This window comes from Rissa tridactyla, chromosome 8 (genome assembly GCF_028500815.1).
Source record: "Rissa tridactyla isolate bRisTri1 chromosome 8, bRisTri1.patW.cur.20221130, whole genome shotgun sequence".
Classification (NCBI taxonomy): Eukaryota; Metazoa; Chordata; class Aves; order Charadriiformes; family Laridae; genus Rissa; species Rissa tridactyla.
The window spans coordinates 55,871,088-55,889,502 of record NC_071473.1 but is presented as its reverse complement, the minus strand read 5'-3'; the positions used below and the strand labels follow the sequence as shown (position 1 = coordinate 55,889,502).

The 18,415-nt window shown below is 44.4% G+C and overlaps 1 protein-coding gene across 1 annotated transcript in view; it reads left to right on the top strand.

The window, feature by feature from the left end:
* The first annotated feature begins 2,935 nt into the window (after positions 1 to 2,935).
* Positions 2,936 to 18,415, top strand: part of SLC44A5 (solute carrier family 44 member 5) — a 91,986-nt gene continuing 76,506 nt past the window's right edge. Inside the window, exon 1 of the mRNA XM_054212512.1 lies at positions 2,936 to 3,111. Coding sequence (XP_054068487.1) covers positions 3,075 to 3,111 — 37 coding nt within the window. The 5' untranslated portion in view covers positions 2,936 to 3,074. The remainder of the gene's footprint in view (positions 3,112 to 18,415) is intronic.

Below are 18,415 nucleotides of genomic sequence, written 5' to 3'. Positions count from 1 at the left end.
GCCTTCTTATGCTTTCACATTTAACCTGACAAATTTTGTGATCCTTTATAATTTACTCATTTGAACACAACTTTAACTTATCAAAAGATTCTTCCTTGTTTGCAGCAATTGCCCTTTTCATTCTGCCTAGACATGCTGGCTTGCTTTTGCCATTTCTCAGGCCCTTCTGGAAAAACATGAATATATAAAGATGATCTGCTATGTCTCCAAGTGGTGTCCTTACATAGCCTTCTGTATGCCTGAAAAACTCTAACTCATGTAGTTTTCAGCACTATTCTAACCTTTTTAATTCTTTTTAGCAAGTTTTCTCTTGTTTTTAGTGTATTTTTAAGTTATTCCTTGTTTCTGATAGTCAGAACCAAGTCAAAAGTTAATTCATCTGGAGGATTTTTCACTAACTTCTTAATATTATACATGATTTTAATTTTTTTAAAAAATCATAAGAATCCTTATTTTATGTTTGTCTGTAAACTCTAATGAAAATAAAGATGAAACTTTGTGAGGTTGGTTGTTTTTTTTTGCCAGAACGTGGAAGTGTTGTGTAAGTAAAAGCTTATTTTGGGTTGTTAGCCATAGCCCAACATATATATGTGTTCTGTTATATATAAAATATATATCACATATATAACATATGCTCTATGTTATATATAGCATATATGTTAAATATATGTTAAATACAATGCATAATACATAAGATAAATACTAGATTATATAGTATGTATATTATATATACACAATATTATATATACACACACTATGTAACATATTGTGTATGCTGTATGTTATATATACACTATATGTAATATATGATTCATATATATATATATTATATATTTATTTGTAGGACTGGCTATACAAACTCTATTACCTATGTTTTCTACTGTGTAGTTTGTTGAGATTCCCATGTCCGTTCCTGAAAGTAGGCTCTATATAGACACTTGCACAGAGGGAACAGAATATGTCTATATAGACACTTGCACAGAGGGAACAGAATAACACTGAGCAGTAGAATAATACTGAAGGTTCTCAGAATACGGCTTCAGCTCTGACTAGCAAATTCTGACGTGCTCTGCTACCTTCAGGTTCCCCTGCCTTATTGAGCCAGAAGACCTTGCCTCTTACAAAGCTGTCCTACGCAGCTTTTCTCTCATTTGTCTCAATCTCTGACACAAGAAGGGCTGCTTCCTGTAGGTGAGATTGTCTGAATTGTTCTCCTCGTCGTCAACGCTGAGATAAAATAAAGATTCATCCCTTTTCCACATCAGGTGTTCATCCTTGGGACCCATTTCCTGGAACAGAGACAGGCATCTTGGGAAGCTGGTGGGTGCTTACCGCTTGGGTAGCGAGTGGCCTAAGAGCACAGGTGGACTAGGTTTATGAAAGAACTCTCATTAACTTTGCAGACCCCCAGTGGCGCACGGAACGCATAAACCTGTGCATCAGAATGCATAATTCTGATGAAATGGACTAACTGGAGGAAGCAACTACTTATTTAAGAAGTTAGAGGCACAAATAAATCCTCACAATTTAATGCAGAGGGGGAAAAAACTTCCCCCAGTACTTCCTCTACTAGCAGACAAAACTGCACGTGTGAAATTCAGTAAGTATTAGAGCAACTGGCCTGAACTGAGGCTGCTGGGAGGATGGATCAGGGGCTACATGTGCCTGATTTGGTTTTCTTAAAACTATCCAAGGCAGCTAGCTCTGTGAGACTTGACGTTGCACTGACTGTGGAGGAGGCACATACCCTTACTGCCTTTACTGCATATATGGTTGGTTTATGTTTCCATACAAGCATAGTAACAACTTCCATGACCTATGCATATTAATTTACTCGTGAATAAAATAATCGTGTGCTTTTGAGGGCCTTAGGGCAATTTTTGAAAGGGTACCTTTGTTTGCAAGCCTTGCAAAGTACCTTTTCCTCAAACTGCTCGTGTGTAAAAATGTAAATGATGGCCTACAGATGCACTTCTGTCAAGAATTACATAGGGTTATTTCAATTTTTTTTTCAATACTAAATGTTCTGTGTGTTGGATTCAGCAACTTTCCCTATGTGACATCTGAATATAGTGCCCTTTTGCTGTAGTGGTGGTTTGGGCTGTCACAACTGAAGGAATCTCAGCAATCAGGCTAATTGCTCTTTAAGCGGCCATTGCCCCATTCAGGTAGAACAAAGGGCGGTGGATGACAACTACAGGAAAGTTTATGACGAGCGAGCGGTGTTTGCCGGGACTGAACCTGTTTCTTCGCAGAATCATGAAAACGCCCCCGCCCAGAACCACGACCGAGGTGTCGGCGTTCCCCCCGCCCGGGAGGAGACAGAGAACCCGGCTCCCTGCGAGCACAACGCAGCGCTCCAGCTACTGGGGCGGCCGCTGCCGCCCGCCCCGCCCCGCCCCGCCCCGCCCCGCCGGGCTCAGCACGGCGGCCCCGGACAGCTCCGCGGGGCCGCGCGGTGCTCGGCCGCCCCAGCGACGGCCGCCGCTCCCCGCCGCCCCAGCGCCCCCCGTCTCGGGGCAGGGAAGGGGCAGCCCCCCCGCCCCGACAGCGCCCCGGGCGCCCGCCCCCCTGCTCGGGCCGCCCCGGCTGCCGGCTGCCGCGTTCCGCGGGGAGCGGCCGGCGCTGAGCGCTGCGCCGGGCAGGACGGGGGGAGGATGGAGACCCCCCCGCCGCCGGCCCCCCCAGGTACGGCGCCCGCCGCCACCGGCTGCCGAAGTTGTCGCCGGCGGCCGGGCCTGGGCGAAGTTGGCGAGGCGCGTCGCGAGGCAGGGGCACGGCCTGGGGCGGGAGGTGTGGGGGGGCACGGCCCGTCCCGCCGCCCCTGCGCCCGCCCCGCGGCCCCCCCCCCGTGCCGCCCGGCACCGCCCCCGCGGGCTCGGCGCAGGCGTGGGCCGCGGAGCCGCGGGACGGGAGGGTCAGGCGGGGGCGGGTGGTGTTCCGAGCGGAGCGGAGGAGTGGGGGCTGCCCGGCCGCTGCCGCCTCTCATGCCCGCACGGCAACAAAGGGCGCGCTGAGCGGCGGGCGGAGGTGCCGGGCCCCGGCCGTGCCGGCGCGGAGGGCACCGGGAGACGATGGCGAGGAAGGGAGAAGCCTCCGCGCCTCTCTACGGTGAGCGTGGGGGCTCAGCGGGGCGGGGGCGGCGGCGGCGGGAGCTGGTGCCTTCCTCCGGCCTGTTCACCCGGCGGGTCCGGCCGGCGTGCGGCGGCGGCCGGAGTTTGTTTCCCCATGGCGGATGCCGGGAGCGGGTGGGCGTAGGGACCCCCCGTGCAGCGGGGAGCCCCCAGAGGCGCCGGGGCTCTGCTGGTGCTGCGGCGGGCCCGGCTGGGAGCTGCCGGGAGGGCCGGGCTCGGAGCGGGGGGCAGCCGGTGGGGCAGAGATGGGGGCCGACAGGGCCGGACTCCCCCGGCCCCCTCCCTGCCAGCAGGTGCGTGGCGGCCGCTTTGTCCGCGCTCCGGGGGGAGAGGCTGCGGGTCGGGGCGGCCGGGCCGGGTGGAGGGAGGGAAGGGAAGGCCGCCGGGCGGCAGGTGCGCGGCGGCAGGGAGGGCCCGGCCGTTGTGGCCGCCGGGCCGGGCCAGGCCGCGCGGGGCCGGTGTGGGGCTGGCGGCCGCTCACCCGCCGTAGGGCCGAGGTTCCGCGGCCGGTGCCGGGGGTGCCGGTGTTCGGTCTCAGGGGTGGGAGCGCCGGAGGGTGCCCCGCTCCCCGGCGGGGAAGGTCAGCGGGGGCAGAACCTCATCCCCCGGCCCTGCTCTGCCTGCCCGGCGGGAGCCGGTGTGTTTGCGGCAGAGGACGCGGGGCTCGCCAGGCTGCCCAGCCCGTTTGAAGGTGTCGCTACGAACCGATTTCTTCTCCCAACGTGCGCGAGATTTCCATGGCAAAACAAGTGCAGAACGGGCAGAGCCCCTTGGAAACAAGGCTGCCGCTGTGCGCGTCCCGGCGGCGGCCGGCCATTGGCTGCGTGCGGCGGCCGGGCAGAGCGGGGCCGGTGGGGCAGCCGGTGCCGGGATGTCACGGGCGCGCTCTGCGGAGTGTTTACAACTCGGAAAACTGTTATTTTATAATTCATCTCTGTGGTCTGAACCTTGGTCTGGCTGAAAGAAAATTCACACCTTGGCTTTCTCCCAAAAAGGAAAAGGGGGGGGGGGGAAGCCTTTAGGGAGGGAAAACAAGCTAGAAAGAAATTAAGGGTGTTTCAAAGGTGAAATCTAAATAGGTGAGAGTGTAGTTATTTAACTTCTGAGAGAATCTGTTCCCGCTTCTGTGGAATTCCAATGGTTTTGCAGGTTACTGCAGAGGGAGTAGGCCTAGGACCGTGGATACTCAGCACTGATGGTAGAAAGGTGGGCTTGGAAATACTCTTCTGAAAGAAGAGCAGGCATACAGTATTTATGGAAGGGGAAATACCTTTGGGAAGTGTTCAGTAAGTGCTGTGTATGCTTCCTCACTTGCCGTTTGTAAGCAAGAGCACCCTGGTAAGAAAGCCATGACAGGGACTGGTGAGCGTTGTACTGTCATAATACAATAATTTTTTAACTTCATTTTTTCGGATAAGAAAGGGTGATCCGTTAGTTATTCAAATTGAGGGAGGAGGGCTGTGTATCGCTAATCAATTTGTAGTTCTGAAGAATTATTCCGACAATAAATTTTGCTATTTTAGCTGTTTCATGTCATCAGTGTGTTTACTTCCTTTTATCTCATTTGCATCTGTGGATTTGGTTAGTGATAGCATGTACTGTGTTACCACATTTGCAGGGATCTTGAGTAATTGCTCTAGTCTTGTATTGGGAAGCAAGGTTTGAATTCAGACTTGTTTTCCCTGTTAGATCACATAATGTTAAAGACTTACAAAAGGAAAGCGCAGCATTTCTAAATTCAGCATATACAGTATGCTTTCCTTTTAAATTAGGTTGCTGTAATAGTTATTCTCTTGACTTTGTTGTCTCTGCCAGTAGCTGGTTATTTATTAGCCCACAGGTATATTTTTCATAGGTATAGGTGTCTTAAACCTTTCTCCTTGGAATATCAAGGATTCCTCAGTTTCTGCATTTATAAATGACAACGGCAAATTCTTCTCAAAAGTGCAGGTCTTTTAACTTGCGGCATCAGTCTGATTCTGTAGAAGAGACGAGTCGAGCCCATGGTTGACAGCTGACCTTAGGCTCTGTGAGCAGTTTTGTAACTGCCGCGGGTTTTCTCTTTGCGGCAACAAGGATCCCATCCGATGGCTGGTTATTAGAGTGACTGCTGGAAGCCCAAGGTGTGGGACAGAATGGTTGGCTGGTGGTGCGATTGTGGCTCTGTAAAGGTTCTGATAATCCCACAGGCACTTTGAGGCCTGTTCCTCTTAAGCTCTCCCACGTTTAAGCTGCGTTGTCTGTCTGCATGTGTGAGTCGGATTGTGAGTTCATCTTCGAAAACAAGCTTCTTCGTGATTCCTTAAGTTTAGTCTTCATTGGGGTAGCTGTAAGCTGTCTCCAGGAATTGCATCAAGTTTTTCCTTAAAATGGGTTAAATATGAAGGATTTGTCAAGAACAATGGCATTGACTTTATTGAGGCCTCTCTCTCTAGCAGGGGACTTCCAGATGAGAAAAAACGAAGTTTTTTCACAACAGGAAGGTTGCCACTGAAGCTTAAGGAGGCAAATTACTCATTATTTCCTTTTCTCATTATAGCTCATTTTTGAGGTTGTGGGATCTTTATTTTTTAGCCAAAGTAGTATTAGGGGCTGTGATGTGACCGTTGAAATGGATGGTAAAATTCTTGTTGACTTCACTGCAGAATGAGGCTCTTAGCGGTGATTGTGCCATAAGCAATTTCCTGTGGTAGCGGACTGCAGTTCAGTTGTTAGCTTACAAATCACCAAAGACCAAATGTATGATGACATTGCCTTTAAAGAAAGCTTTTATCACTATTTTAAGGAACATTATTGAGAGGAAGTATATAAAGTGCCAAATTTTATTACTTTCAACTCAAATTTAGCTAGCTAGCTTTTTTGTTTCTGCATGTTTAGATCCTCTCTATGCCTGTGATTTCTTTTGCCAGTAGCAGCTGCAACCAAAACTTGATCTGTAATTGGGATTCCTGGTTACTGCTGTGAAGTGACCATGCCAGTATTTTTTACTAAAAAGAATTGTATTTGTTTATTTTCCCAGGTGGGGGAGGTTCTTCTGTTTCCCTTGGAAGAGCTTTTGATGAACTATGAAACTTTCTATTAACATGTGTTATTTCTTGTAGCTTGGCCTGCATTTCCCTTTCTTAATCTCATCCAGCGACACGTGTGTGCCGTGCAGGAAGGGCATTCCCAATCTGAGGCAAATGGGCTATTTAGCCGTAGCAGCGTCATACGATGTGGAAGCTGTTGGCTGTGACGCTGCTGCAGATAAAGCCTCCTTTGCTCCTGCTGGTAAATCCTTGTGTGCCATGTAATTCATTTCACCTTCTGAGGTTCAAATTTCAAACCAGTGGGTGACATTCATAGTAAAGCTGAAACTTGATTTAGCACTTTATTCATATTTGAATATACTCAGAAGTGTTAGAAGTAGGTGAAACTCAGATTCAGATTGTTTGAACCTTTCTTCCTCTGACGTAAATTTGGTCCGCTTTATCTAGGCTTTGCAGTGCCTATTTTAGGTGGGATAGGTCATTTACTCTTTGAGCACATCTGCTGAACCTAGGTACAGAGCTTCACCAGTGTCTGATTTTGCTAACATCCTAGTTTTAGGTAAAACAATTCACTGTGTAATAAATTTAGGATGCTGGGGAGAAAAGCAGAGAGAATTTCAGAAGCAGCACTTTGTAGTGTGTTTCCTGTTCTTTATTATGGCACACAGGTCTCTCTGAGTGGGAACTTTCTCTCTTAGCATGCTGCTTCATCTTTTGCCTGGTGCTGTGGTACTGTCCTCCACAACATCCTTGTCCCAAGAGTTGCAGTCAATGGCTCAATATCGAAGTGGAAACCAGTAACGAGAGGTGTCTGCATTGGGACCAATGCTATTTAATATCTTCATCAACAATAATGGATAGTGGGATCGAGGGCAGCCTCAGCAAGTTTGCAGATGACACCAAGCTGAGTGGCGCAGTTGATTAGCTAGAAGGAAGGGATGCCATCCAGAGGGACCTGGACAGGCTTGAGGACTGGACCCATGAGAACCCCTTGAAGTCCAACAAGGCCAAGTGCAAGGCCCTGCACCTTGGTCAGGGCGATCCTTGGTATCAGTGCAGGCTGGGAGATGAATGGTTTGAGAGCAGCCTTGCAGAGAAAGACTTGGAGATACCAGTGGCTGAAAAAGTGGGCATGAGCTGGCAATGTGTGCTCGCAGCCCAGAAAGCAAACCATATCCTGGACCACATCAAAAGAAGCGTGTCCAGCAGGTCGAGGAAGGTGATTCTGCCGCTCTATTCTGCTCTGGTGAGACCCTGCCTAGAGTACTGCGTCCAGCTCTGGGGTCCTTAGACGCAGACCTGTTGGAGTGGGTCCACAGGAGGCCACAGAAATGATCAGGGGGCTGGAGCACCTCCCCTGTGAGGACAGGCTGAGAGAGTTGGGGTTGTTCAGCCTGGAGAAGAGGAGGCTCTGTCCAGGGAGTCCTTATTGTGGCTGTTCAGTATATAAAGGGGGCTTATAAGAACGGTGGAGAAAGGGTTTTGTTACTAAGGCCTGTATTGACAGGACAAGGGGCAATGGTTTTAAACTGAAGGAGGATAGATTTAGATTGGACGTAAAAAAGAAATTTTTTATGATGAGGGTGATGAGATGCTGGAACGGGTTTCACAGAGAAGTTGTGGATGCCCCATCACTGGAAGTGTTCAAGGCGACGTTGGATGGGGCTTAGAGCAACCTGATCTAATGAAAGATGTCTGTGGCAGCGGGGTTGGACTAGATGATCTTCACAGGGCCCTTCCAACCCAAACCGTTCTATGGTCTGTATATCGCTTTGTATTGTAGCAAGCACCTATTGTCCAAGTTGTTTAGATAACTAAAATACTTACACCATCCCTCAAATTTGCCTGGGTAGTAATTACATGAAGGAGAAGGTGGTGTGTTGACTGAACAGTAGTTAATTAAATTGAATTTTATTATCTGTTCCAAATTTTTTGCATTAAAAAAATAAATTCCATGAGTACTGAAACTCAGGAAGCCAGGTTTCCTATGCTCGTGTCTTGTGACTGATTGACTTTGTTGTCAAAGTCAATGAAGTTTTGGGGGACATTTAGAGAGTAACTTGCTTTCCTCCCATCTTTGGTTCTCTGCAGTCTAATATGGTGTTTGCTTAACCTTTCGTGTCTGACGGCATGTACAAGGTAGTCTTTCTCTGCCATCTCCTGATTTTCACAAAATGTAAGATTATCTTAATATGCATATCCACTTTTCTAGCAGATTTAATGGAAGTTGATGATGGAATCATAAGTTACTGGAAAGTATAAACAAAATGCATGCAGAAGGTTTATGCAATCACATTGTAGATTTATTGAAAAATAGGTTTAATAAACACAACACTTAGAATACTTCCAAAAGGGTGACTTGTTGAAAAAAGCCGAAGGTACTGCAGTATGTACTTTTGTTGACATAAAAGTGACAAAACAATTTTAGGTCACTTATGTGGCTGCTGTTTCTTTTTTGGCTTCATAAACATAAAATGAATGCAGTAGGGGAGACATACAAGACCATCACGCTTTGTGTATGTGAGCTAGCTTTCTAACACTGCAAAGTATGAGGAACGTTTCTTCCCGGAGCAGAACTGGGCTCTAAATCAGGTGTCTGATGTCGAGATGTGCCTGCATACTCCAAGCTGTATGACACATTTATTACTTGTAGTCAGGAAGTTCATGATCCTGTTGAATGTTTTTATAATGAGTTTGTTTTCTTGGAATAGATAAGACATAAAGTATATATCATAATTCACTGAACAATCAGTATGGTGTCAAGAAAGAATTAGAAAAGCAGTACAAATTTGTTTCATTTTACCATTTTGTCATTAGAAGATTTTAACTGAAATATATCTCTAAAGAAGTTAATAGAAAGTTGTGCCCCAAAACTTTAGGAAGTATAGGACTGATAATCCGAACTTTTTCATGTGCATATTAAATTACAATTTTAGAGAGAAAATAAAGATCCCTATAGAACTACATGAGAGTAAACACAAAGTTTTGCAATAGCTTTCTATATAAATTACATTTGATTATGTAAATATGCATTTCAAGACTGCTTAAATACACGTGTTTGTAATCCGTACTTTGAAGACTTTAAATGCATGTTATTGACTGCAATAGGATATGATATAAATATGTATCTAGACAGCATTAAAGACACATACTATTTTTATTGGACTATGGTGACTATCTCTATTAACGTGTATTTTAAAAAAAAGTGGAGTATTTACCCAATAGAACAGAGAGTTTCTGAACAGCAGTGTGGTTTATTGTGTATTATGGTAAAACCCTGATAACAAAGATAACTGGACGTTCTTAGTTTTTTGTGCGGTTGTGGTATTTCAGAAGCGTGGTGATAGTGATACCTTCACGGGATTCCTACGTTTTGCTGATCTCGGAAACAGTTTAAACTTCTTTTCCTCATTTGTATTATCATGGAGAATTTTAAGGGATGACTTGGATTTATAAAGCTAGGTGTATTATAAGTTTTTGCAAGAGGTCTTCAACAGGTTATTGACGAGATGTAAACAATACTTCAGTTAAATTTACAAACATCTCCTTTGATACAACAATAAGTGCTTACTTTATTAATCTAAGTATCTGAGTTGAATTCGGTGTACCACCTTATAATATGAAAAGTACTGTGTACCAGAAACGGTTAGGTCAGTAAGTGAATAGACAGTAAAACCAGTAGGATTTACTCAATACAAATGGCTCATCTAGTGGTCTAGTGCTTCTTTGTATTTCCTGAGCCAAATTAATTACTTCAGTTTCCGGTCCAATTAAGATTCTGGAGTATGTGAAAGCATCCAGACTCTGATTTATCATCCTTTAGAGCTTGAGTATTGTAGTTCTTTCAGTTTATTGACTTAAGCTGAGCCGTGCTTGGGAGTAAGGTGTTGCTCGGCCGTGAACAGGGATGACGCAATTGGAACATCTTTAAGTAAGGAGATTAACTTAACTGTTACACACAGTTATACGTTGTTCAGTTGGTTATTGCTGAGGGGTATGACTGTCACTGAACATTACCTAAAAAGAAATAGTTTAACAAGCTAGGCTTCTTTATGATTAAATAAACGTTGTTTTGTCTTTTAACAGGCAGGATATTCCCCTCAACTACGTTGAGGGGAAATCTTCTCTGCTAACATACACTTTAAAAATGATGTAATGAAACTAACTCTGACCTTTGCACAGTTTCTACGTGATACAAACTGGAGGGAAGTGTGGGTGTGTAATGGAGCTGTCATGCAGCAGGAGATATAGCACAAACCCAGGGCTCTCAGTGGAACTCCCTGTGCTACGGGAACTCCCTGTGCGTATGGAATTTTTAAAGCCTTTAGTGTTCTTATTTCCCTGGGCTGTGTGCTCTGAAACAGGAGACGTTGGACAGAAACATGAAGCATAACTTGTGGAGTTAGAATTACTCAGCATAACTTGGTAGTTTTGCCAGAGTCAGTGAATCCTTCTGTTCAGGAATCCATGGATATTTCTCTGCATCAGGGCACCAAGAACACTAACAGGTCATCGTTGCCCTGAGGAGTCTCACCTGGGGCTTCCCCCGCCTCCTCTGCCCACGGGAGCCATTTAAGCTCAGGGCAGTGCCTTTGGTTCCCGCTGGAGCTGTGTCCCGGGGGTGTCTGTCCCTAGCCCTCTTTCTGAAGGGCTCCGTGGAATCCCCGGGCGGACCCTGGCCTGTTGCCCTGTCTTGCCTGATGGTCACTGAGCTGTCAGGAGGACCTTTGCTGTCCCTGCTTTGCCTCTGGCGCCGTAGGTGCGAGGTCGTTGCACAGCTGGTGTTTTGGGTATCCTGGGTTCCGGACTTGCCTTGTCTTAGGGAGCAGTCCTGCTCTTACTCTTCCTCGGCTCTCTCTAGTCTGTCTCCATGTCAGTTTGCCTTTTCAATATGACTGTCAAACACTAAAAGCTGATCCTTTTTTGGATTAATCAGCATTTTGTGCATTTGCCACAAAGAAGTTGTTTTCACATCTCAGCTTGATAAAAGAGAAGTCAAAGAAACCTCTTTGTATCAAATGCAGAGACACTAATGACTTTGTGAAAGTGAGATGTGGTGCTTTTCTGATAACTATTTGATGTGTTTATGCTCTGGTGTGCTGGCAGTTAAATATCCTCAGGTGTTCCATCTCTTTCCAAGCTTCTCTTACTTTCAAAACCAGGTACAGCCTTAATGTAAAATAAAACCAAAATGACATCTAGCCCTGCCTATTTTTCTCTGATGCACATACGTGTAGTATAGTTGTTTACATATCCTTGAAAGCCATAGAGTCACAGAATGGTTAGAGTTGGAAGGGACCCTGAAGCCCACCCAGTGGCACCCCCTGCTCTGGGCAGGGACACCTCCCACCAGCCCAGGTTGGTCCAAGCCCCGTCCAGCCTGGCCTTGAACCCCTCCAGGGATGGGGCAGCCACAGCTTCTCTGGGCAACCTGGGCCAGGGGCTTACCACCCTCACAGCAAACAATTTCTTCACAATATCTCCTCTAAATCTCCCCTCTTTTGGTTTAAACCTGTTCCCTGTCGTCCTATTGCTATGTTCCCTGACAAAGAGTCCATCCCAGCTTTGCAGGTAGGGATGGGATGCTCCTCACTGTTCCTTCTAACTAAGGAAAGGCCACGCAGCAATACTTGCACTTTTCCAACCTTGATTCGCATAAGTGAAATCATCCTTTCCCTCCTAGACAGCACTGAAGAGAGCTGCAGCAAGTGACCGTACTCCTTGAGTGTACTCTGTTGAGCAGTCACCTCTGAGGTAAAAGCTCTTTTATTGTACTAAAACCTGAAACCATGCCTTTGGTTGTCCTCTGACAGCTGCTAAGGCAAGGAAGTTTGGCCTAAAGAGATCCTCTCCCTAACAAGGACAAAGAACTAGGGTTCTCAAAAGATGTTTGGCGAGTTAGTTCTCCAGCAGGAAGTCCCATGCTTGTACCTCTTTCTTAAACCAGGAGATAATCCATTAAAATATATGGTTTAGCGTGTGCTTCTGACATGATAAGGATGGGAACCTGTTTCTGCCTCAGGAGCATGTGTCACCAGAAAGAGGAGCTCTAACACGAGTAGGACAGGATTCTGCTTAATTATCTCTTCTGCACGGCAGATAATATATAGAAGAAAGTAAGTATCTTTTTCAGGTTAAGAGATTCCTGCTGGGCCAGTTGCACGCAGAGCATCTAGACTTGCACAAGCTGATGTGCCATGAAATCTGGTAGCTGAATTAGTGTCCTTCATGATCAGTGAAATAAATGAATATGCTGAATAATAGCTCTGGTACTTATTATTTAAGATTATTTATACTGGATCGTACAGTAAAATTAATTGTCTTTTTTCATCACATGCGTTTCTACAAGAGAATTTCTTGGACGTGATCAGGTTGCTAAAAAAACAGCTGACTAACAGTGTAGCAAAATACAGTATTTATTTTTAGATTTTTTTTTTTTCCCCCAGCAGAATGATAAATAGTTCCTACGTTGCTGCTTTGCTCTATCTGACAACAGGCAATGAGCTGTATCTGTGAATACTCCTTTTTGTTGGTTTCGGTACAATGCAAGGTCTGTGCTAGCATCTAGACAACTGCTATAAACAGGAAAATCATAATAAGTGCTATGTCCCTGTGACCAATACTCTTGAACTCCTGTAATATTTACCCCCATGAGTAATTTAAAGGATTGAGTGGGATTTGTGAGATAATAAAGTGCTTAGATATGTGTATGTATATATATATGAAAATATGTATATAATAGGTACATACATATCCATTTTCTGTTAGCGTTTTTCTAGCATCTGTCCAGGTCCCAATTCCACCTGGACAGAACATCAATAACAGAATTATTATGGCCTTGAATACTTAGTTTCATTTGGAAAGCAAGTACCATAAGATGCGCGTACACTGTATTTCTGTTTAGGTAGTTGATGCTGCTCACTCGCGCTCATGGGCTCTCCACAAATGACTGAGTGTTGTCACAAGGCAAGTGTGACGCCAGCCCAGTCTCTTGCCACCAGCGTGGGGGCAGCCACTGCTTTGGGACTCTGTCCCGAGGGAGAACCTCTGTCTTGGCAGCTGTCGTAAGGCTTATTTTGCAATTGTAGAGAAAAATAATAAAAATAGCTCAGCTACGGGAAACTGCTGGCCTTTTCTGCTGATCCCTTTGTAAGGAAAGGTTTCCCTTTCAACCAAGGGAATAAAAAAATCTGTAGGTAGTGAATGAGTGGTTTGGGATACTGAAAAACAAAACAGGAAGAGAAATCAATGAATGTTCCTTAACAAAACAAAAGCAACCCCAAACCAAGTGAATCTGTAACTGGGGATAGTAAACAAATAAACAGCCCCCCATGAATTCTGTGCCATAAGCTATCAGTGACGATGCATAGTCACCTGGAAATGTGGCTCTTGTTTATGGCTAATAGCTTGCTTCTGGCCTGCATAAAAGGTGAACCTGAAAGAGGAACTGGTTTCTGTGGTTAGTGTGGGAGCGCTGGAGGACAGGGCAGGACTCTGTTCTGCCTGGCTCTTCTTTTCTGGCCATTTCAAGCATGTTGGCCCTGCCCTGCCCTGGCTGCTCGTCCTCTCGTACAGGTCTGATGAGCACTTGCAGACCCTTGGGATAGCTGGGCAGTATCTTAAAACATGTCTTCCTGATGTTAGTGCAGTTTAACTTAGATATCGGTCGTGGTTAGTGCAATAAAGGGCAAAGCCGTGTGTGTCCCTGCTTCCCCTTGCTGCCACTGCAGCGTACGGTGTTGTACGTGATTTCTTCTTGCGATCGGGATTGGTTTGCTTTTCACCTCTGTCCTCACCTTTCCTTTTTCAAAGATGGATGAAAACAAAATATTTGATTAGAAGATTAAGTTATGTACTTATACTTCTGTGTGCTACACTTAATATTTAATGACAACTCCACGTTACGCTCTTTCTCTGCTGCCGCAAGTGCGTTACAAAAGCAGCAGCAAGTGACGTTGTTGGCTGCAGCCGCTTCTTGTCCATGTGAGACAATCTCCCAGCCAAACGCTGCTGGTGTTACAAGTGTAGATGCTTCCAAGGAATTGCGAGGTTGCGTTCCTGCAAGGAAAAAGAAAACTTATTGACATTATGAGCATAGATGAGAAGTTCTTGTACTATGTTGTCACTGCAGGCATCTGCATTTGCATCACCTGTGCACCTTGTGTGTGGAGCGTCTGCTGTGTCTGTCATCATTGTCTGTTTGTCTCTCTAAGCTCTATCTGTCTTTTTGTTAAAAAATAACTGTTTTTCTTGAAAGTACAGTTTTAGTTTATTGTCTGCTCCTTCATTGTTTTCTTCTGATTTAGAGGAATTTTGTGGATTTTCCTCCCCACCCTCACTGTACTGGTTTCAACGCTGCAGATCTGACCTGCAGCAAAACAAAAGTGAGTGAAAGGCAAGGGATTTGATGTTTCTTCTGTGTTATGTTTGTGTTGTATGTCACTATCAACATTTTTTTAATTTTTTACTTAAAGTAATTGCTGGTGGCCAAAATATAATCATAGATAGAATACAAGATTTCTGTCAGGATGACTTTGTACTTGATTTCCAGCTGTGAGTTCTTCATAATGCGTGATTTTTCCCTGTAGGAAAAACTGCCATTTTCTTTTGGTAAAACCTCAGTAGTGAAAAACATTTATCAGCAAGTTGTTGGAGGTGATTCTGTTCATTTGTTTTGCGGCTTTCATAGAACTAGGTAGAAAGCACATGGCAGTGGACTTTCTATACAGCTAAAAGTTATTTGCAAATCTTTTCCAAATCTTCTGGTGAGTTATAATGCTGGATCTGTAATAAAATAAACATTTTGGCTATGAGAAGAATCTTCCTCTGAAAGCGCTGAGTATGATGAATATTGTCATGGACTACCGCATTAGAAAAAGATCAGGAAATATTTAACGGATAAAGGAAACTTCTTGTTTTCATCAGTTAGCTTTTAATGACTTGTGTGATACTCAAGACAGGAAACTTCTAGAATATATGAAAAGAAGCTCACGCTTCAGGAAAAGCTTCACGCTTTTCTGGTCACTTTTCTTGAACAAGTAATACGCTCAAAGCAATTGTGAATGTAATTGTATGGATACAACTCTGACAAAATATTGGAGTATCCCAGAAATAATAGGTTTTAATACCTAATGATCAGAACTGTATTTGACTTGATGTACACATTTCTGGTGGTGCACTGTGCAAAACAACCGAAACACTTCTAGCACTGGGAACACGAGTGGGATGGAATGTGGACTGTGTGACAGATTTTTGCTCAAATTCTTTAGTGAGTGGGAAGTTTTTAAAGAGGAGGGGAAAATCCAAGCACGGAGGTAAAGAAAATGCCATGTTTGGGTGTTTTGGGTTTTCTTTTTTTTTTTTCTGTAAGACTGAATGATGGCTTTAATGCATATAGTGAAAACACGTAATTGTTTCAGTGTTCCAGCACAAGCTGGATAACAACTAAGGCAGGGCTTACCAGGGTAGGTATCAAAATCGTACTGAGGGAGACAGGGACTGTGTCTTGACATAAAACGATCGGTGAACATGTAGCTAAAAATGTGTCGCAAGACTATAGAGGTCACAGGCAAAGTGACTTCAGTATTTCCAGATTTCTGAGTGCAGTAATTCACAACTCTAACAGGTTTTTTACTTTTTTTTTTTCAAGTATATAGTGAAGTGGGAAGAGAGGCTGAGGATAGTTATTGGTATGTCTGAAAAAGCTGGGGACTGAAAAGCATTGACTTCCATCCTTAGAACAGAATAGTAACTTGTAACAGCCTTCTGGCATGTGATCTTAGAAAAGTCGGTTTTGTGTCCTAGTATTCCCAACCTGTCATGTTTAAACTATACTAGTCTTCTCAAGTTTTATAGAAGCTTTGATTAGGTTTAGTGATTGAGATCTCGCGCAGAAGGTGGTCTAAGAGAAAAACTATTTGTAATCCTTCATTTTGCCTGTCAATAATAGGAAAACACATGGTTGTGGTTCAGGTAATATTTTTTGTTTTTTCTTCAAGCAAGTTCATTATTGCCTCTCCTAAATCATTCAGGATATACATTTATTATCTTATTAAACTGCATTGTGCCAGTACATGCTCATTGTCTATATGGTTCTGTCGAGAAATCATATGGGGCTTACTGTGTTTCTTTGTAAGCATTCAGGAATCATTTCATTAGTGTATTATCCAGAAGTCAAAACAAAGTAGTAACATATTATAACTATCTCATTTATACGCAGTTTACTAGGGTTATAGTTTGACTTATTTGGATTCAGTTGATGGGAATATAATGTTCAGTTGGAAAATGCTTAGATGCCTTAGAAGAAATTATTGCCGATGGTTAAGATCAAGTCACATTATGGCTTGCAAGGAATTGTGTCTTGAAAACATGCTTGGATTTGACCTTCTTTCCTTTCAATTCATATCATTCTTAATCACAAAATTGCTATGCTTTAGATTCAAAATTTTAATTCAGAAACGGGTTTTTTGAATTGTTTATTCCATTTCTCAGCTGTCAGGATAACTGAAGTCCAATTTTAACTTAATGCCCTTAGGCTGCCTACTAAATATAACTTGTCGTAGACTTGTCTTTAGTGAAGGACATATGGATAAATCTGCTGTTGTTCTCGGGCTCCTGATGGGTCTTGTAAACTCTCCTACACTTACGTCACAGTTTGTTTGCCACGTGTCCTACTGCATCATCTCATTCCTGCCTCCCTTGCCTACCTGATTAGGCGTTTCCATTTCCACTTGCTTTGAAGTTCACCCCTTTTTCTTTTTTTTTTCCCCCCTCCAGAATAATTTTTGTTCCAGTTAATCAAGCTCCATTAATTTCAATTTGGATGGAGATCTGGTATTGTATCTTTTAAGCCAGAGGACAAATATTGCCATTGCTGCCTGGAAAGCGGAGAACATAAGAATTCTAAAGCATTTGATCAGTCCTGTTTAAGAGCAATATGATCTTAAAAGCAAACAAAAAACCCCAAACAAACAAAAAAAACCCCTTTCCATCCTGGGAACAGCACTCACAAAAAGAGAAGCATCGCTATTGCATGGACCAGAGACTCTTTTTCAGCAATAATATTGAGCTTGTTTAGGAGACTGGGGAAATGGAATGGGGCAACACTTGTAATTGTTTCACAATATAAGAGTTTACCACTGGTAGCATGAATTACACATTTCCTGAAGCTGCTACAGATCTAGTTTCCTCAGACTTAACCTCTTCTTGCACTCAGAAGTTCTGCTCAGGAACTTTGAGGGCTATAGATACTGTGCAAAATTTCTGGATCCCATGTAGTTGGATACTTCTGCTCTCCATGCTCAGCTGTGCTGGAGGCATTCGTTCAGCCATCCCAGCAGCGCTGGCAGCTGTTAGAACAATCATGTATGTGCTGTGCTGTGGGGGGGTGTAGGAGGCTGACCCTCTTGGAGGCACAGCCTTACTTCGTGTGTCCCACCCCTTCCGTTTGGTGCACGTGTTGTAAATCTGTGTTTGGAGGAAATGTCACACCTACTGTGTGTTCACTTGGCAGTTGCTACCAACCTGGAGGTGCTGGACTTAAGCCATGTGGTGCGGACATCGTTTCTCCTTCCTCACAGTTCCCCATCTTCCGAGGAAAAGCCTGTTGTTTGTCTGACTTGGAAAGCTGTGGCTTGAGCCAAATTGCTGCTGTTGGTCATCCAGGGATCAGTTCCCGGGAAGCGGTGTGGGGGTGTCCTGTTCTCACTGTTAAGATACAGGTTATATATTAACTGATTGAGTCTGATCATCTGTAAATGGGACCTGAAACGTTCATTGTTCAAGAGAAACACATTCACACAAAGACTAAAGTGAAAGACTGATTAGTGCTTGCGAAATCAAATATTTCAGAGGTGAAAATTTGTGACTGTTGTCATTTATTAATGGAAAACACTCTAAATGTTGAAGAGGCTGGTGAACCTTCCAGTGTCCTAAAAACAGATGAATGTTTCTTTCTTGATCAAATTTTGATCTCCTGTGTGGATGATGCTGTTCTGATTCAGACCACGTAGAATCCCATGTGATGGATCAGCACACCCCCACAATGGGGGAAGGCTCAGGGGAGATGGGCAATAACCATGAGCTCTGGGAATAATGAAGGGAAAGACCAGCAGTTACTGTAAAGAAAGCTGAACGCTTTCAGCTCAACGCAGAAAGAACTACATGGTAACCTTTGTTTTAGATATACAGTGGGTAACATAGTTGTGTGAACTGCCTTTCCTGAGACAGTCAGTCATGTCTTCCTGAGCCAAC